Below are 20,676 nucleotides of genomic sequence, written 5' to 3' on the forward strand. Positions count from 1 at the left end.
CATGCGTCATGCTTTTGCCTGTGATTAAAAGATTACATTTTAAAATTGTGCTCAAATTGTAAAAATTGGCCAAATACAATGATTAAAAACAAGTCCTGCTCTTTTAGAGGCACTTGCTGAGGTATTTTGCTGTGTGTATAGGATTTGTTCCAGATTTGTTCCCCTTCAAGGGTGAAGGGGAAAGCAGCTAGAGAGATCAGTAAGCAAGATTGGCCATGTGTGTTTAATCATTGAAATGTGTGTGTCAGGAGTGTGTCATTTTGTTTTCTGTGTTTGTAGAATTTAAATTTTCTACAGTTAAAAAAGCAGAGGAAATTCCTTGGTGGTCCAGTGGATAGGACACCAAGATTTTGTTGCCAAGGGCCTGGGTTTCAATCCCTGTTTCGGAAACTTAACGATTCCTGTGAGCCTTGCAGTGCAACCAAAAAAAAAAAAAGTAGGAAAAAAATACCCAAATATCAAAGACTAAAAGTTTTTAATAACATATTCTTTTTGTTACAAACTGCATAGGTAGAATATTATTCTTGATGATAAACTAAATTTTTCCATGTATAATTTGTACATTGAATGAACTCTGAAAACCTGACATTTGTGCCAGTATTTTAAATTAAAATTGTTACTCTCAATTTGTAGATGTTAAAACTAATTATTCTAACAATTTTGTGGGTTTTGGCACTACTAAATGCCTATACTGTATGTAGTTCTTTCTTGTAGGAGAACCTCTAGTGTCTCAGAGAAGTTGCCACTTTGTTATATTTAAAGCTTAGAATTATAGTGTTAATAATTTGCTATTAGCAATTGTTCTCTGATGAATATGGTATATTAACACATATATATGAAATCTAGAAAGATGGTACTGATGAATCTATCTGCAGGGCAGCAGCTGAGACAGAGAGCAGGCTCATGGGCATGGAGGGAAGGAGAGGGTGGGACAAATTGAGAGACTAGCATTAAAACATATACATTACCATGTGCAAAATTAGATAGCCAGTGGAAATCTGCTGTATTACTCAGGGAGCTCAAATCCAGTGTTCTATGACAACCTGGAGAGACAGGATAGGGTGGGAGGAGGGAGGGGACATATGTATATCTATGGCTGATTGATGTTCATGTATGGCAGAAACCAACACAATGTTGTGAAGTAGTTTTCCTCCAATTAAAAATAAATTATTTTAAAAAGTTAAAAACAAAAAGCCATTGCTTTCTTTTTACTTTTTTTTTTAGAAAAATCTTTTTCTTCCTATAGGAAGACAGACAGTTGAATAATCAAAAAAAACCAGCACTGAAAAAATTAACATTATTACCTACTGTGGTCATGCACCTTAAGAAGTAAGTGTTCTGTTTTCTTAAAAAAGTGCTTTCCTTTTAATGGAATGATATTCAAGCTATGTACTGGTGTTCTAGAGATGTTAAAGAATGATCAACTTCTATCAATTTACAGAAAAATAGTAATGAATAGAATTTCCTAAATTATTACTTTCTCAGAGATTTTTCTTAAACTTTTATGCCTGATAAAAACAGAACAAATAGCAAGCTGATGGTAATGAAAGAAAATTTGGAAACTACTAATTTTGTTCTTTATACACTATAAATTGGGTCTGTTTTCCCAGTATGATTGAGAGCAGAGCAAATCCTGGAAGACTGCTTGGAGGATGTATTGAACAAGACTTCTGCGACCTGTTATATCATGAATTTTATCTTTGAATTAGTACACCAATGAGCCAAACACATGGTCTAGGACTTTATACTAGAAAATTGCTACCTCTGTGCCAACAGAGAAAATTATCTGTGCCAGACTTCATATTTATAATATCATGTTCCCTGTTAACATAATTGATCTGGTACATAAAATGGAATTTTAATAATAATCAGTATTTCGTTTTGATTTTTTTCTGCTGGGAGAGTGGTGGTATTCCTGCCTGCAAAGAATAGCATAATTCTGGGTTCTCTATTACTTGAAACAGTTTAAGGATCACTGTTCTCCTAGGTTCAACATAAGTTTTTTAGATGTGATAGTTGAAGCTCATTATGTCTGCACCACTCATACCAGCATTAGCCTACCCTCGTGTAAATTGATGTGTTTTCAGGGGCGGGGGGGGGGGGGGCAGGTTACTGTTAACAAACCATCTTTCTTTGCGTATCATGTCTGTTTCTTGAAAACAGGAACTAAATTTCATAGAGCTGTTGAAATCTGTGAACAGGGGCTCAGTAAATAAATGCGTAATTTTTTTTAAGCAGTTTTTTGAAACATCACTAAATATATAAGAAAATCAAAGGAAGCTACAGTAGAACCAGCGTTCATAGACTTGACCTTCTTTTCCTTTATTGTTATTGTTTTAGGCAGGACCTTAAAGAAACATTTATTGACAGTGGTGTGATGTCCGCCATCAAAGAATGGCTCTCTCCTCTACCAGATAGGAGTTTACCAGCACTGAAGATTCGAGAAGAGCTGCTGAGGATTCTGCAAGAGGTGAGAGGCAGATAATCTGACTTGTTTGCATTAATTATTTGACATGGCTTGTATTATCATAACCTCTGCATTTTACTGTGTATTTTTGTATTCTGTCTGCCATAGCCTGTCAGAAGAGTTGTATTAGGTATGTTTATTAGGAGCATACCAAGTAAAATGAACTTAAAAGGAAGGCCTTTTAAAACTTCTTGTGACTATGGTATTGAAGAAGAAAGATCTTGAAGTAGCTCTGGTTTATCTGAGAACAGTAGTATGGTGGTGGGCGTGTTTATAGGGAGGCACTTGATGTAGAAAGAGCACCGACTTCAGCCTCAGATGTGCCTTTAAATCTTGGTCTGGGCCACCTTATGTGGCTCTGACACCTTGGGCAAGCTGCTTAACTTCTGAAGGAATCCCGAGGAACCTGCTACGTGCTAGGTGTTTTTTAAATGTATAGATTCATTTATTCCTCACAGCAAACCTGCAGCATAGGTGTATTATCTCCATTTTACAGATGAGGAAATTAAGACTCAGAGAAGTTAAATGACTTGTCCAAGGTCACAAAACTAGCAAGTGGCTGTGGGTTCAGATGTAGGTCTGTTTGGTTCAGAGACCTGAGAGGACCCTTGATTTGTTAAACTGGCAACCTCCGAGGGTGCTTAGTTTACACTTTCTCACACTGTTAAGTTTTACTTCAACTCAGTGGTAGTACTGAACTCTGAACTCCTCACAGAGTATCTTTGTGTTCAATGACTATAGATACTGAAAATAGAACTTTTTTGTCGTTTGTTCTGTTGTGAATGAACCAGGTGTTGTAGGCCCGCTAGAGTAGATTGGCAGGACTCCCAGCTTCTTAATGATTAATGTGTGTGTATGTGTTTATGTTCCCCAGCTACCTAGTGTGAGCCAGGAGACCCTGAAGCATAGTGGGATTGGACGAGCAGTGATGTATCTCTATAAACACCCCAAGGAATCAAGGTCCAACAAGGACATGGCAGGGAAATTAATCAGTATGTACATTTTGCTCTTTGTTTCTTGTGTTTATGTTTATAGAGAGACATGTATATATATGTGTATATATATTTGTATATACATATATGTATATATATGTATATATGTTTTATATATATATATATATATAAACTAACTATATTTCTACCAGTATTCTTTTAAAATGAGTCTATGAAACGAAGTAGAAAAATTTTTGATACCTTCTTATAGATACCAAGCTTTTTGTCCTTAGGCTTAAAATGCTTCTCAGTATATTTAAGGGTGCTATCCCAGTGTATAACAAATAAAATGATGTGTTTTCTAATTATGGATCAAGAACATGTAGAGAGAGGGAGATTAGAATATAGGCCCTAGAGTTCCCGTTTACCACCTGCCTTACTGCATATCCTTGGGCTAGTGATTTAAACTCTAAATCAGGTTTCCTCCTCTGTAAAACAGAGAACTGTGTGTTTAACTTAGGTTGTCGTAAAGATTAAACAAGATATATATAAAGCATGGTGCCTAGAATACAGTAAATCCTCAAGAAATGTTAGCTGCTGCTGCTATTGTTGTTACTTTTATAATGATCTCCAAAGCCTTTTGTGTGTTATTACTTAATGATACCAGAGAAATCCTGAGAAGTCTTAACTGAAATTCATCTAATCAGTTGCTATATTGAACACCACGTGTGTCTTCATCCCCCTCCTTAATTCTTCCTGTGCTTTGTGTTGGAAAGATTTTTAAACTTTAAGGCTAGATTGAAATGGTAACTACTTTTATATCTGAATTGGAGAAGGAAATGGCAACCCACTCCAGTACTCTTGCCTGAAAAATTCCATGGACGGAGGAGCCTGGTGGGCTACAGTCCATGGGGTCACAAAGAGTCGGACAGGACTGAGAGACTTCACTTTCACTTTGACTTTATATCTGAATACAGTAGTTACTTGCCTATTGCTATTTTAAGATTATCAAAAACTTTTAGAAGAAATTTAATTTTTTAAATAAACTAGAGGAGTATTACATCTTATTAACCTGCAGTTTACTGCCTATTAAATAATGAGCTTTTGATGCTTTGATGCAGTGGTTTTCAACCTTCTTTTTGCCCTAGGCAGAGGGAAGCAGGCTGTTCCTACTGATACCCATGATGTACTACAAGTAATTCTGAATCCAGAGATGGGGAAGGCATGTCAGTTTTTAAAGAGATATAGACCCCCGAGACTCCTTGCTTCCTTCTTAGTTTGATGACACCTGTGTTCTGTCTGTAAAGGTCCTTTATTGTACCAGGGGAACCAGATCAGACAGCAGGAGGTGAGCAGCTGGCGACCAAACAAAACTTCATTTGTATTGACAGCTGCTCCCTATCACTTGCATTACCACCTGAGCTCTATCTCCTGTCAGATCAGCAGTGGCATAATAAATGTAATGCACTTTAAATCGTCCCAAAGCCATCACACGCACATACATGTCCATGGAAAAATTGTCTTCCACAAAACTGATCCCTGGTGCCAGAAAGATTGGGGACTGCTAGCATATGGAGTGGATAGCCATTCCCTCCTCCATGGGATCTTCCTGACCCAGGGATGGAACCCAGGTCTCCTGCATTGCAGGCAGATTTTTTACTGTCTGAGCCACCAGGGATGTCCATATAATGCAGCAGTAAGAACAAAAACATCAAATGGCACCTCTGGCCTTTTGCTGGCTAAACAGTGTGCATGTAGAACATTTTTGTGTGTGCACTTTTGTTAACAGCTTTCTTAGACTTGATGAATACAGGCCCAACGTCTGCACTATCAAAAGGTAATTTTTAAAGATTTAAACCAATTTGACAACTAAGTAATAAAGGAGCTTGTTTTTGGTTAGAATAAGAGCATAGAGAATTTCAAGATTTTCTGTTTTCAGTATTTGTAAACAATGTGATCAACAAGGCTTAATATCCAGAATATACAAACAGTTCATACTACTCAGTATTAAAAAAAAAAAAAAATCAGAAAATGGGCAGAAGACTTAAATAGACATTTATCCTATAAATGGTTCTGAAATAATGGTGTCTTTAAGGAGAGAATATTCTGATATGACATTCCCATAGGGTGTGATTATTTCAAGAATGCCACTCTGTTGACTAAATAATTAATTTCCCTTTGTTGTAGATGAATGGTCTCGGCCTATATTTGGTCTTACCTCAAACTACAAAGGAATGACAAGAGAAGAAAGGGAGCAGAGAGACCTAGAACAGATGCCCCAAAGGCGAAGAATGAACAGGTATGAGGGAACAGGTATGAGTAAGTGAAATAAATACTATTGCTCTGATAACTCAGGGTTTTTGTTGTTGTTGTGTTTTTTTGTAAATAAAGATGATTAAGAAACCCATAAGATGATAGGAGTTTGTCTTTCCGCTTGCTGTCTCTTGTAGTTCATAATACCGTTTAAGTTTAAATGTGGGTAGTATCTAGTGACTAGACACTAGTCTAGTCTTATTCAAAGCCTCTGTTATTTTATTGCATACTAAACTAGTGAATTAGTTGGAGAAGGCAATGGCACCCCACTCCAGTACTCTTGCCTGGAAAATCCCATGGACAGAGGAGCCTGGTAGGCTGCAGTCCATGGGGTCGCTAAGAGTCGGACACGACTGAGCGACTTCACTTTCATTTTCACTTTCATGCATTGGAGAAGGAAATGGCAACCCACTCCAGTGTTCTTGCCTGGAGAATCTCAGGGACGGGGGAACCTGGTGGGCTGCCGTCTGTGGGGTCACACAGAGTCGGACACGACTGAAGTGACTTAGCAGCGGCAGTGTCTAGTGAAGCTTGTTACCTGCTCCCCTCCCAGAATTTCCTGGTTGCATCTGGCCTCTTCTGCCATTTTGGAGGTTGCTTCTGTTGTTGCAACCACTTACAGAAACGACTTTCTTAGTCCCATTTCCAGATTCTTAGTGGCGGGGCGGGGGGGGAGGGTGGGGGTGGGGGGGATATTACTGGTTAAATTTGTATCCATAAACTGGATACAGTTGCATCTAGCAGGATCATTACAGGTGAGTGAAACCTGATGTGCAAATGATGACTGAAATAAATAGCACTTTTATAAGATTAGGAATTATTTTCTCTGATCCAATATAAAAGACCTAATTATGATCTGAGTTTGATATTTCACTTTGCTCTTTTCCCCTTAATTGTAAAGTTCTAACATTCCTAATATCTCATCAATTGCTTTTCTCCCAGCACTGGTGGTCAGACACCCCGAAGAGATCTGGAAAAGGTGCTGACAGGGGAGGAAAAGTAAGATTTTTTTGTATTGATTTTCTTCTTACACGATATTGTGAATGTTCTTCTTGCTGCCTTAAGAAAAATAGCGAATGAAATGATGGTTCAGAGTAGTGGGGGATGATTTCTAGTGTAGCATTTATTGAATATCCACACTGTATTGGTGCTCTGGAGGCTACAAGAAAATTGAAAAATAGTTCAAGTAAAGATTTTGTTGCCACTTGCTATATAATAAACTGTGTTAGGCTCCAGAAATACAGAATCATATTAAAAGTAGTCCATTCTCTCAAAGTCTTTAGAGGGATCAGAGGCAAAGGGGAGAGCTTAAGCAAAGATGTAGGATAAACACTCAAGGCCTATTTTAGGATTGCTAGTAGCCGAAATCAGATTGATTGTATTCTTTGCAGCCAAAGATGGAGAAGCTCTGTACAGTCAGCAGAAACAAGATGGGACTGACTGTGGCTCAGATCATGAAATCCTTATTGCCAAATTCAGACTTAAATTGAAGAAAGTAGGGAAAACCACTAGATCATTCAGGTGTGACCTAAATCAAATCCCTTATGATTATACAGTGGAAGTGACAGATAGATTCAAGGGATTAGATCTGATAGAGTGCCTGCAGAACTATGGACGGAGGTTCGTGACATTGTACAGGACGCAGTGATCAAGACCATCCCAAGAAAAATAAAGGCAAAATGGTTGTCTGAGGAGGCCTTACAAATAGCTGATCAAAGAAGAGAAGCTAAAGGCAAAGGAAAAAAGGAAAGATACACCCATTTGAATGCAGAGTTCCAAAGAATAGCAAGGAGAGATAAGAAACTTTTCCTGAGTGAAATAGAGGAAAATAATAGAATGGGAAAGACTAGAGAAAATTAGAGATATCAAGGGAACATTTCATACAAAGATGGGCACAATAAAGGTCAGAAATGGTATGGACCTAACAGAAGCAGAAGATATTAAGAAGAAGTGGCAAGAATACACAGAAGAACTATACAAAAAGATCTTCATGACCCAGATAACCACAATGGTGTGATCACTCATCTAGAGCCAGACATCCTGGAACGTGAAGTCAAGTGGGCCTTAGGAAGCATCGCTACGAACAAAGCTAGTGGAGGTGATGGAATTCCAGTTGAGCTATTTCAAATCCTAAAAGATGGTGCTGTGCAAGTGCTACACTCAATACGCCAGCAAGTTTGGAAAACTCGGCAGTGGCCACAGGACTGGAAAAGGTCAGTTTTCATTCCAGTCCCAAAGAAAGACAATGCTAAAGAGTGTTCATACTACTGCACAATTGCACTCATCTCACATACTAGCAAAGTAATGCTCAAAATTTTCCAAGCCAGGCTTTAACAGTACATGAACTATGAACTTCCAGATGTTCAAGTTGGATTTAGAAAAGACAGAGGAACCAAAGATCAAATTGCCAACATCCGTTGGATCATCGAAAAAGCAAGAGAGTCCCAGAAAAACATCTACTTCTGCTTCATTGACTATGCCAAAGCCTTTGATTGTGTGGATTACACCAAACTGTGGAAAATTCTTCAAGAGATGGGAATACCAGACCACCTGATCTGCCTTCTGAGAAACCTGTATGCAGGTCAGGAAACAACAGTTAGAATTGGACATGGAACAACAGACTGGTTCCAAATAGGGAAAGAAGTACCTCAGGGCTATATATTGTCACCCCGCTCATTTAACTTATATGCAGAGTACATCATGTGAAATGCTGGGCTGGATGAAGCACAAGCTGGAATCCAGATCACTGGGAGAAGTATCATTAACCTCAGATATGCAGATGACACCACCCTTATGGCAGAAAGCAAAGAACTAAAGAGCCTCTTGATTAAAGTGAAAGAGGAGAGTGAAAAAGTTGGTTTAAAGCTCAACTTTCAGAAAATGAAGATCATGGCATCTGGTCCCATCACTTCAGGGCAAACAGATGGGGACACCATGGAAACAGGGAGAGACTCTATTTTCTTGGGCTCCAAAATCATTGCAGATGGTGACTGCAACCATGAAATTAAAAGACACTTCCTCCTTGGAAGAAAAGCTATGACCAACCTAGACAGCATATTAAAAAACAGAGACATTACTTTGCCCACAAAGATCCATGTAGTCAAATCCATAGTTTTTCCAGTAGTCATGAATAGATGTGAGAGTTGGACTATAAAGAAAGCTGAACACCAAAGAATTGATGCTTTTGAACTGTGGTGTTGGAGAAGACTCTTTAGAGTCCTTTGGATTGCAGGGAGATCCAACCAGTCAATCCTAAAGGAAATCAGTCCTGAATATTCATTGGAAGGACTGATGTTGAAGCTGAAATTCCAATCCTTTGGCCACCTGATGCGAAGAGCTGACTCATTTGAAAAGACCCTGATGCTGGGAGAGATTGAGGGTGGGAAGAGAAGGGGACGACAGAGGATGAGATGGTTGGATGGCGTCACCAACTTGATGGGCATGAGTTTGAGTAAGCTCCAGGAGTTGGTGATGAACAGGGAAGCCTGGTGTGTTGCAGTCCATGGGGTCACAAAGAGTCAGATATGACTGAGCAACTGAACTGAACTGAGTAGGCCGAAGTGATCGGGCAGTAACTGTGGTGCCTGAAGTGGTGGAAGATAAGGTTGGAAATGCAAATATTGACCAAACTCTGAAGTGCTTTAAATCAAGATGAGGGATGTTTACTTCTCTGGTTTCCTAGAAAGTTTTTGAGCATGGATGTGAAATTAAATTTGATTTGGAATGCACTGCTGGTGGCATGCTGTGGGATGGGTTGCAGGGCAGAAGAACTGAAGGTGGTGATACAGGTCAACTGAAACTGTAATGGAGAAGCAGAAAGTTGAGAATTCACAGGTGCAAAACTGCCAGGAGTTGGTGACTTGGTGGGCGAAGAGCTGGCTAGAGTTGAAGATACCAACCAGAATTTTAAACTTAACTAACTGAGATGATGGTGTTACCCTTCACTAGAGTGGAGAGAAGTGATGTGAAGTCATAGGTGAGTTTTTTCTTGAACATATTAAATAGAAGGTGAATGAGAGAGTCCTGTAAATATCCTGGGTCTAGTGCTGGAGTTTGAGCTGAGACATTGATAGTTATCTCCCTAGCAAAGACTGTTGAACCATGAGATTAACAGAGTGAAAAATAATCTCAACGGGGAATTCCCTGGTGGTCCAGTGGTTAGGACTCGGTGCTTTCACCGCAGTGGCCCAGGTTCAGTCCCTGGTTGGGGAACTAGGATCTCGCAAGCTGCACAGTACAACAAAACAAAAAAACCCACTAAATGCATCAAAAAATAAACTGAATGCTTTGAAAAGGGGTGTAGCCACCGAAGGCCAGTGAGGAGCTGTGATCCTACACATTGGACGAGAACCTAGAGAAGGACAAGGCTGCCCTGGAGGGGGCTATGGTGGAGAGTAGACTTCAGAGGGGCTTTGCAGTGAATGCTGGCAATTATGCAGCACCCACATCACAAAAGGCAAACAGGAAATCAGTTGGAGGGAGCACATGTCATTTACTTGTGGATAGGTTTGCTGATAGTGGCTTCAGGGGGAAATAAGAGTTGTGGGAAATTTTCTAGTCAGTTGATCTATTCACATATATGAAAGTTATAGAAGCTTGATATTTAAGAACAGAGCAAACCATACAAGGGAATAGAAGAGAGTTTAGAATCTTTTAGCCTTCTCTTCCACCCCCCACCCCAACATACACACATATCCAATCTCCATTTTACCAGTGGAGATAGTTACCTAAAAGTTGAGTGATTCGAATTCCCAGACACTGAATAGACTTTACTTTTGAAGGATGGCAGTCTTACTTGAGCATGGTGGTTCTTAAATTTGTATGTGAAAGTTACTGTATGTGACACCATTAAATGCTGGCAAGGATGCAGAAAAACTAGATCACTCATCCACTGCTGCAGGTAAAATGGTACAGCCACTCTGGAAAATAGTGTGGTGGTTTCTTATGTAGAAACACATGCACAGAGATTCATGAGTGCAAGCCAAACAGGAAAATGTAAATAAAAATTGATGAGTTACAGCAACATCAATATCCTGCTTGCCATAGTGTGCTGTAGTGGTTTGCATGTTGTTTTTTGAGAGAGACACTGGATCTCTCTGTATTAATTCTTAAAACTGCATGTGAATCTGTATCTCAAGTTTTTTTTTTACAAAACAGGAAAGAGACCAAAAGATGACTGTATGAGTTGCATATGCACAACCATGTAAACCACTCAGTTTGGGAGGTCATTTGACTGCCTGACTTTCCATGTCACAAGTGAACACAAGTGACTCCATTAGACCAGAGAAATTGAGATTCAGAGTCCTCATGGAGGAACCAGCCTTAGAAAGGAGAGAGACACGATTATATCTGAAGCTGAGAAGAGGGGATAAGGAATCCTGCAGAGGAAGCTGGCTTTGTGGGGAAAGTCGAGCAGTTAATAGAGCAGCATGAGTGATGATGCAGCCGTCTAAGACAGCAGGGCATGGGTGGGTGACATCGGGAGGGCAGAGGAGATCTGACACAGATGTGCGGATGAGTGCATGGGCCCGGCTAAGGCTGGCTACATAAGCAGCGTGCTCTTCTTCCCGTTCTCAGGGCTCTTAGACCTGGAGATCCTGGATTCTGCGCCCGGGCAAGGGTCCCCATGCCCTCGAACAAGGACTATGTTGTCAGGCCCAAGTGGAATGTGGAAATGGAATCATCCAGGGTAAGTAATCAGTCCAGGGACAACAAGGTGGATCTGAAACGCAGATTACTGTCTGTCTTTTACTTCATGTTTGAGAACCCTTAAGCAGCTCTTAGGGTTTATCTGATTTGAAGAGAGCTATTTTTCTCTTTATCTAGCCAGTTTATCTGGTTATTATTATTACTGGTTTGGTTATATTTCTGACCATTATTACTGGTGAGCATTACTTCTGACTTAAAGAAACATTATCAGTTGGGAAGTTTCTTCATATTAACTCCTTTTATTTCAACTGAAGCTTGAAGGCTAGAGTGTTTTGGTGTTTTATTTTTTTTAGAACCCTGAGGAACAGAACTCACCTTTTGCACCCTACTGTTGAGCTGTTTTAAGTCAGTCTGTTATGAGGTGTTTAGGGTAGACACTGTGTCTCCATCACTGTAAATACTACTCGCTGATCCTCATTGCTGCTCAGTAATCTTTTTTTATTCTCCATTCAAACTACTCTTTCTAGCCTGGTATTCTTAAAAAGGGCCTAAGCCGATTGGAAAAGCATAAGAGGAGATTTGCAGAACAGAAACGACTCAGCAAAGTGCACCGTGCTGTCAAGTTCAGCATTGAAGGCAACAGGATGCCCCTGTAGGCCTGGCCCTGCCCGAGCCTTATCTGGGAGGTATCCCCAAGGAAGCATGCTCTGTGCATGGGCTTGAGCAGCTAGAGGGGAAACAAGCGTGTGTGTGTGCTTTCCTAACCAGAAAAGGCCAGAACCACTTTTAGTTCTGAAATAATGACTGTGACAGGCACCTAGTGACATTCTGGTCATCTTGAATATTTAGAAATTGATATGAGGTTCCCTTCCTTTATCAGTACCCCAGTATATAATTACCTCACTGATAGATATTTTGGTCTTTCTGCCTGGTACCCTTTTTATTAAAAAGGTTTTTGTCAGGGCCCAGAATCATAGTGGTTGGTCTGCCTTACAGGCATATAAGCTGGTTAGTAACATCTTGGTGGAAGGGACGTGGCTTTGTGTTATCAGTGGCTCAGTAACCTGCCTTTGAGGGCTCATTGCATAAATCCTAACACTGAATATTTAGGAGATAAATTTAATTAATATACATTTGGAAGTCCAAGCACACAGTCTTACTTTATTGAGAATAAATAAAGGGTAGAAGAGCACTGGTTCAGTGCTAAGAACTCCTTCATCTCTACTTCCTTCACTTTTTTCTCCCCACTACCCCTCTTTTTGGTCACACCTTGTGGCTTGTGGGATCTCAGTTCTCTGACCAGGAATTGAACCCGGGCAGTGAAAACCTGAAGTCCTAACCATAAGACCACCAAGGAAGTCCCCTCCTTCCCTTTTCTCTTCTGTTTCTGTTTCCCTTGATATCCCTCCTTCCCCTCCCCACCACCCCTGTTTTTCTTTACCTTTACTATTCTCACTGTCTCTTCCTTTCTTTTATTCTTCTCTTTCATAATATATTTTCTTCCCCAGTATACTTATTTCAGAAAATCAGGATCTACAATAGGGCAGAGAAAAATGTAGTAAAAAGTGGTAATGGCCAGTCTCTTTTGGAAGGGCATGTGCCTGTCTGCTGGTGTTGATAGTCTGGATCCCACCCTCCCTGTAGGTGTTGGGGAGGGGGGAACAGGTGGCCCAGCCTCCTGCTAGACTGAGACATGACCAGCATGACGAGAGGGAAGTTCAGAGTTCTCCTTTGTCCAACATTCCCAAATCCAAATGGACTGTTATTTATCTTGGCCTGTCTGGCTTATAGAGCTCTGTCCAAAAAATAATAATAAGACATGTTTTGGGAGCTGGCCTCATAGCTAAGTTGGTAAAGTGTCTGCCTGCAATGCAAACCCAGGTTCGATTCCTGCTTTGGGAAGATCCCCTGGAGAAGGAAATGGCAACCCACTCCAGTGTTCTTGCCTGGAGAATCCCATGGACAGAGGAGCCTGGCAGGCTACAGTCCATGGGGTCGCAAAGAGTCAGACACAACTGAGCAACTAAACTACAAACCAGCACATCCTGTGTTACACTGCAGTGAACTGTCCTGCACTGTCTCCCTATTAAGACTCCTCACATGTCCCCTCAGGCTCTCACACTGTACAGACACTATGAGTGTTACTGGAAAACACGCTTCCTAAGAGAAAACTGAACTGAATTAATGGCTTTCACATGAAACTCTTTTTATTTTAAGTGTAATTCTTATTTTTGAAATTACATGAGTAAATATACTGTAGAATAAACCCCATTCCCCAAAGTTCTATTCTTCCTCCATGTAAAGCACCACTGTTAACAATTTTGATGTATTAAATGTATTTTCAGTAATGTTTTAAACTTAGTTTTTCCTGCTTATAATTGTAGAAAATTTTGAGATTATAAAAAGAAAAATCACTCACCACTCAAAAGCAATGTGACAAAAATTTTGCCTTGTTTCCTATTGATATTTTAATATAATTAAAATTATATTTATATAATTTTGATCACTTCCTCTCATTAAACCACCTTATATATTTATCATTTGTAATGGCTGCATAAGTCTATCATGTAAAAACATATTAATAATTTGTTCGTTCTTCTATGGTTTCTGATTTTTCACTTCTAAATAATTCAATAACTTGCACTACATTGTATGTTTATATGCTAATTTATTCCATGTAATGCTTTTAAAATAACATTAAAATGACAAAGCAGTGCATGTTTTTATATAAATCTTTAAATACAAAAAGCACAAATAAACTTAGTGTCACTTGTAATCCCACCACACCTTATATTAACATTCTGGGTTATTTCTTTAATCCTTTATATATGTGTGCATAAACATATTATTACTGGTTTGGGGTTTCTTTTGTTGTGGTAGTAGTGTTTGAACTTTTAAGCAAAATTGTGATCATATTCTTTTATACCTTGTTAGGTTTGTGTTTTACTTAACATGGTAAAAATTCATTTGAGTGAACATTCTTCAGTGACTAAATATTGTATTATAATATGATTGACCGTATTTTTTAAAGCAAACCCATCTTGCTAATCTTTTAGGCTGCTTTTGATTGTTCACTGATAAAGTGTAGTATACAGTTTTACTGTCCTAGGTGGTGTAGGGTTAAGAAATCAAGAGAGAAGTTATTCAATCTGACATGCTAGGTGTTCAATTTTGTGTGTTTTCAGACTTGGGGTAACCAGGCATTTCCAGCTACGGGACTTATGATCTATAACAAGGGGTAGATCAGCGCAGCCTGGGCGTGTCCCAGTTGCTGAGATTAGAGGGCTCAAATTGTTACAGAAGGGGCTGGGAGTGGACAAGAAGTGCAGGCTGATGTGGAGAGCTGCTGGGAGCTGGGCAGTCGGCAGAGATCTGAGCAGGCAAGGCTTCCAGTGTGCACTGACTCTACACATCCTAAAATCGGGGCACACTGTCTGAAAGGAAGGGACTCCAGAAATCTGGGGTATTGCGTAGGGTGATAGTGCTTTCTCATCTGATAATGAATTTTTACACCCCCTCACAGGACTAGTGCCAAATACTAAAATTGATGTTAATATAATATTTGTAATTGGGATGTACATAGAAAATCTAGGATGGATATCAATGTAGCTCTTATTCAAGAATGATTTTATTAGAGACCCTTGCTTATATCTGAGGTAGAAGCTGAATCTAAAGGTGAGCTAAGCCTAGGAGGGGTTCCCCAACTCAAAAGAACTTCACCACACTAGTACCAGCCCTAAAGTATCTCCAGTCTCTACCTTATTTTAGCATTCTTTGAATTAAGCTTCACAGGCGATTCAGTAGTAAATATCTGGGGAAAAGAACTGAAAAAACTCGTCTCTTTTTAACTACTCAACATTCATGAAGATTGGGATTGCTGGCATTACTGTACCAAACAAGAAGAGTTTGCCCTGATCCAACATAAATGGCAGACCTTTTCAGCATTTCTTAAAGGTGTCAACTTCTTGGAGACCACACTTTTTCAAGACCTAACAATCTTTTCAAAATATAGAAGAAATTACCTAACAACAAATCTTTAACCATAAAAGGGCAAGTAGAAAGAGAATGCAAGAAGTAGTAAGCCTCTTGGATCAAGAGACTTAACTTACTTTTCTTTTTGTGTCAAACTGATTGCAAAGTAGTAGTAATAGTAGTAGTAGCTGATGTTTATTTTGAGCCGTGATTGTGTGCTTGTATTTGTTATTATTACCTGATCACTTCTCCCAGCAGTCCTGGAAGTCTTTCAGACAAGGGGCATCATTTGCACAGGTTTATAGAATCCTGACTATTTCTAATCTGAAACTAGAGCTCCAGCAAGCACTTAGCAGTTCTGATCTCATTCGTTACGCTTAGGGTTTTTTCTCGATGACTTTCCTTGCCTTAGAAGATAATTTTTTATGCCAGCACTGTTTGAACTTGTGTATGTCAAGTGGTCACCTCCATATTTGGTCTTTGAAAGGAAAAAGCATACAGTCAAAATGTAATCTGATGAATCAGGGGGAATGTAGTTTCAGTCCTCCCCCGTTTCTCTCTCCTAGCAAATTTCTGTGGACTTGAGGCAAAATTTTAAAATACGGCACAGATAACAACAAAATTATTCTTCTCTGAGAGAGCTTAATATACATTTCTGACACTGCTGTATATACTTGCTCTGTTGTTCCTGAGGTCACCAAAGCTTATTTTGGTTATTCCAGAGCTGGGAGCTCTTCAGTCTGCTGACTTTCAGATAAAAGAAGGTGAAAGACAAAACTAAATATATGTGTTTCAGTAATTTGCTCTTTAATTTCTACCCCACTCTTAGTTTCAGGGGACCTCCAAGAAGGGTATCAGTCGACTGGATAAACAGATGAGAAAGTTCACAGACATCAGGAAAAAAAGCAGATCTGCACACGCAGTAAAAATCAGCATCGAGGGCAATAAGATGCCCTTGTGACTGCCTGGGAGGTTCCCCGTCGCTACTCTTCAGAAATGCGCGATGGACTCTTTGGAGAAAGATGATATTTTAAAAACTTTTTTAGTGTACCTGTAAATGATTCAGCTTGTATCAAATGTCATAGGATTCGCAGTTCTCTCAGTTATATTTAAAACCATTTGTTGTGCACTTTGTACAGAAGAATACTAGTCATACTTCTATAAACTTTACACAATAAAATTCCATTCTGGTTTTGGGGGGCTGTGTCTTCATTGTCTTCAAGGGTGCATTCGCTACCAGGGTGAAAATTGGTTCTTGGTGAGTGAAGAAAAACTGTAGCTGTTACAGTGGTTTGACCCTTAAAAGTTCAGCCTTCCAACTCTGGTATGGTTGGTCTGGCCTCCATCCTTGGTTCCTCACTGTGTACTTCTTAAGGCCCTTGGGATTTCCTGGGTACTAGGAATGTCTTTATGTTGCTAATGAGGCGAGTCCTGGTAGACCCCTGGATAACTAGGATTGGGGGCTGGTCACCAGAAAGGACCTACCACACAGAGGGTTGGAATTTGGGGCAGGCCCCGTGGTGGGTGGGTGGGGACCCTGGAGATTGACCTGACCTAGTTGTAATGCCCCATGTTGTAATCAGTCGTGCCCAAATAATGAAGCCTCAGTTAAAAACTCGGGACACTGAGGGTCAGTGGAGCTTCCTGTGTTCCTCCGTGAACACACTGATGTGCTGCTATGGCTATGTGCCTTGATTCCACAAAGAGTGCAGAAGCTCTGCGTTTCCTCCCAGACCGTACCTCATCTTCCATGTGTCTTCATTTCGTTGATCCTCATTTGAATCCTTTATAATTAATTATAAGGGCTTCCCTGGTGGCTCAGATGGTAAAAGCGTCTGCCTACAATGCGGGAGACCTGGGGTTCCATCCCTGGGTCGGGAAGATCCTCTGGAGAAGGAAATGGCACCCCACTCCAGTTCTCTAGCCTGGAAAATCCCATGGACGGAGGAGCCTGGTGGGCTACAGTCCATGGGGTCGCAAAGAGTCGGACACGACTGAGCAACTTCACCTTCACCTTCAAATTCGTTTTCTCCTTGGGGGAGGAGGGTCCTACAATTTGAAAAAAGATTAAGAAGTACTATCTAAGAGGAAACATGGGCATAGTTGAAAATCGCTATAATTGCTGATGAGCAGCCAGGCAGTTGAGACAGAGAGTAGTATAACTTACAGCTGTATAGTTCTATTTTTGTGATACTTTAAAGTCATTTTTATAGTCTCTGCAGACTTATTTGTGAGAAATCTCATTAATCAAGATTAAATCCAAGAATAAGTCATTGATTTTAATTATAGAAATCTTATGTTACAAATTGGGGAAGTGTTATCTGACTGTTGATACTCAGAAATACATGAGATTGTTGGTAAAAGCCTTTGAACAACCAAAATATGAAGTTTGTGCACTTAGAATCTCTCAGGATCTCTTTACCCTTACTTTCAATAAATTTAAAAGTACAAATGTGATCGTTGTAAAAAGCAGGTAGGTAAAGATAGAGGTAATAACTAACCACTAGGTGGAGATGGAAGAACAGCTGTTATCTGCAGCGTCATTTTTGCATCATATTCTCAGAAACACTTGGAGAACCAGCACAGCCATCTACTGAAGCAGGTGTTGATGACCTTGATCATTAAAAATTCTAAACAAGAAAAGTAAAGTAGCACTTTACACTATGACTTCATCCAGTTTTTAAAAATCATTGTATACCTAACTATAAACTGAAGAAGAAATAAAAATAAGTTATTTAAAAAAAAAAAAAGACTTGAAAGCTATTCATGCACCATTCTAGCATTTAAAGTAGTAAGTCCCAGTCACCTAAAACTTTTCACCTATATAGGGTTAAAATTCGTGATGGTGCCAAGTGTTAATGTGATAATCATACCTGAGAAATTTTAAATGTCAAAGTACTATTTTCTGTATAAATGGCCATTGCTGCATGGTTTATTTTAGTCTCAAAACTGGCCAAGAAAAGCCTTGTTTTTCAAATTGGAAATAGTTCCAATTTACAGTAATGTTGCAAGAATGGTAAAATAAACCCCATATACATTTCACATATGTACAGTGAGTGTGAACGTTGTGCCACGTTTGCTTTGTCACAGAAGTGTAACTTGCTTACGCTTGCCTCTTGATCCCCAAATACTTAAGCATATTTCTTTCTAAAACAAGGACCTTTAGTTTGTCCCAGTGTTGGTACTGGCAACTTTGACCACATGGATGCAGTGATGCAGAATCACATTTATTTTTTTCAGTTAACAAGTTTTAATTGTTGATTAACTTTGGGAAATTGTGTGTGAATGTGTAAAATACCCATAAAATTTGCCATCAAAAAGGACAGTTTTTAAGTATGCAGTTGGTGGCAATACAGCGTTCACTTTGCTGTGCAGCAGTCACTACTTTCCATCTCCACAAATCTCAGCTTGCAGAGCTGAAACTCCCCTTTGGACAGTAACTCCTTTCTCCTCTCTCCCCTTAGCCTGGCAAGCACCTTCTACTTTGTCTCCCATTTTGGCTGCTCTAGGTATCTCATGTAAGTGGAGTCATGCATTACCTTTTTTGACTTACCACTTAGCATGCTGTTCTCAAGGTTCATCCATGTTGTACCATTCATTTTAAGGCTGAATAATAATCTATTGTCTGTAGATACCACCTTTCGTCAATCCATTTTGTTGACAGACACTTGGGCTACTTCCACCTTTTGGCCGTTGTGACTAATACTGCCATGAACATGGGTATACAGATACTTCTTTTGAGACCCTACTGTCAATTTTTTCAACTATATCCCAGAAGTGGAAATGGTGGATCATATGGTAATTCTATGAAGAACTGCCATGCTGTTTTCCATAATGGCTATACCATTTTACATTCTCACCAACAGGACCAATTTGTCCACGTCCTCACCAACACTTATTTTCTATTTTTTTGATAGTAGCCATCCTAATAGATGTGAGATTGTATTATACTGTAGTTTTGATTTGTATTTCCCTAATAATTAGTGATACTGAACATTTGTATTCTTTCGGGGGCTTTGGATATCTTCTTTGAAGAAATGTCTGTTCAGATCCTTTGCCCATTTTAAAAGTAAGTTTTTCCTTGTTGAGTTGTCAGAGTTCTTTATGTATTCTGGATAAGTTTATTAGATTTGTAATTTTTTTCCCCATTTCTTGGGTTGCATTTTCACTGTTGTACCCTCTGACACATAATTGGTTTTAATTTTGATGTAGTTCAGTTTATTTGTTTCCTCTTTAATTGCCTGTTCTTCTGTGGTGTCCAAGAAATAATTGTCGGATCCTGTCATGAAGCTTTTCTTAACATTTTTTTATAAGCGTTTTCTCTCTTATGTTTAGGTCTTTGATCCATTTTGAGTTAACTTGCATTTGATTTAAGGTAAGCATATACCTTTTTTTTTTGACATGTGAATATCTAGTTTTTAAAACACATTTGTTGGAAATACTGTCCTTTCCCATTGAATGATCTTGGCAGCCTTGTCAACAATTGTTTGACCATGTATGTCTATTGTGTCTTTTTCTGGACTCTTGTCAGTACGCCTGTCTTTGTGCCAGTATACTGCTTTGACTACTGTAGCTTTGTATTAAAATTTTAAATCAGAAAGTGTGGGTCCTTATACTTAATTATTTTTTGAGACTGTTTTGGCTGTTTGGGGGTCATTTGAAATTTTGTTTGAATCTTAGAATGAACTATATTTTTCTGTAATAAACATCATTGGGATTTTGATAGGGATTGAATTGGTTTGGTAGATCACTTTGGGTAGTATTGACGTCTGCAGAGTCTTCCAGTTTATGGACACACAACGTCTTTCTGTGTGTTGTCCTCGGTGACGTCTTTCATCAACTTTGTGTAGTTTCCAGTGCACAAGTCTTTCTTTCACCTCCTTGGTTAACTTTGGTCCTAAGTATTGTATTCTTTTTGATGCAGTTGTAAATGGAATTGTTTTCTTAATTCCCTTTTAGGATTTTTCATTGTTAACATATAGAAATACAACAGATTTTTACATATTAATTTTATATCATTCAACTTTGCTGAATTTGTTAATTCTAACGTGTGTGGGTGTGGGATATAGAATCTTTTGGCACATCTACATATAAGATTCTGTCTACCAATAGATTTTATTTCCAATTTGGTTAACTTTTTTTTACTTAGGTAATTGCTCTGGCTACGACTTCTGGTACTCTGATTAGAAGTCTCAAAAACAGGCATCCTGGGACTTCCCTGGTGGTCCAGTGGTTGAGAATCCGCCTGCAATGCAGGGGATGTGGGTTTAACCGCTGGTCAGGGAGCTAAGACCTCACATGCCACAGAGCAAGGAAGCCTGCGCACCACAGGTAGCCTGTGTG

The 20,676-nt window shown here is 39.3% G+C and overlaps 1 protein-coding gene and 1 non-coding gene across 9 annotated transcripts in view; both read left to right on the forward strand.

Annotated features, from left to right (window-relative positions):
- Window positions 1-19,933, forward strand: part of IWS1 (interacts with SUPT6H, CTD assembly factor 1) — a 49,225-nt gene extending 29,292 nt beyond the window's left edge. For 4 of the 8 annotated variants that reach the window (XM_061432193.1, XM_061432208.1, XM_061432224.1 and 1 more), the window contains exons 8-14: window positions 1,247-1,329; window positions 2,341-2,470; window positions 3,342-3,459; window positions 5,587-5,698; window positions 6,655-6,711; window positions 11,290-11,401; window positions 16,163-19,933. In XM_061432193.1, the coding sequence (XP_061288177.1) occupies window positions 1,247-1,329; window positions 2,341-2,470; window positions 3,342-3,459; window positions 5,587-5,698; window positions 6,655-6,711; window positions 11,290-11,401; window positions 16,163-16,294 (744 nt within the window). In that variant the 3' untranslated portion in view covers window positions 16,295-19,933. Of the gene's footprint in view, window positions 1-1,246; window positions 1,330-2,340; window positions 2,471-3,341; window positions 3,460-5,586; window positions 5,713-6,654; window positions 6,712-11,289; window positions 11,402-11,888; window positions 12,048-16,162 lie in introns of those variants that run through there. The other 4 variants (XM_061432215.1, XM_061432233.1, XM_061432245.1 and 1 more) reach the window with 2 other exon arrangements.
- TRNAE-UUC (transfer RNA glutamic acid (anticodon UUC)) lies at window positions 9,853-9,924 on the forward strand. Its single transcript has one exon. It is a non-coding gene; the product is annotated as a tRNA-Glu (tRNA).
- Window positions 19,934-20,676: the final 743 nt, after the last annotated feature.

The sequence above is a fragment of the Bos javanicus genome, chromosome 2 (genome assembly GCF_032452875.1).
Source record: "Bos javanicus breed banteng chromosome 2, ARS-OSU_banteng_1.0, whole genome shotgun sequence".
Lineage (NCBI taxonomy): Eukaryota > Metazoa > Chordata > Mammalia > Artiodactyla > Bovidae > Bos > Bos javanicus.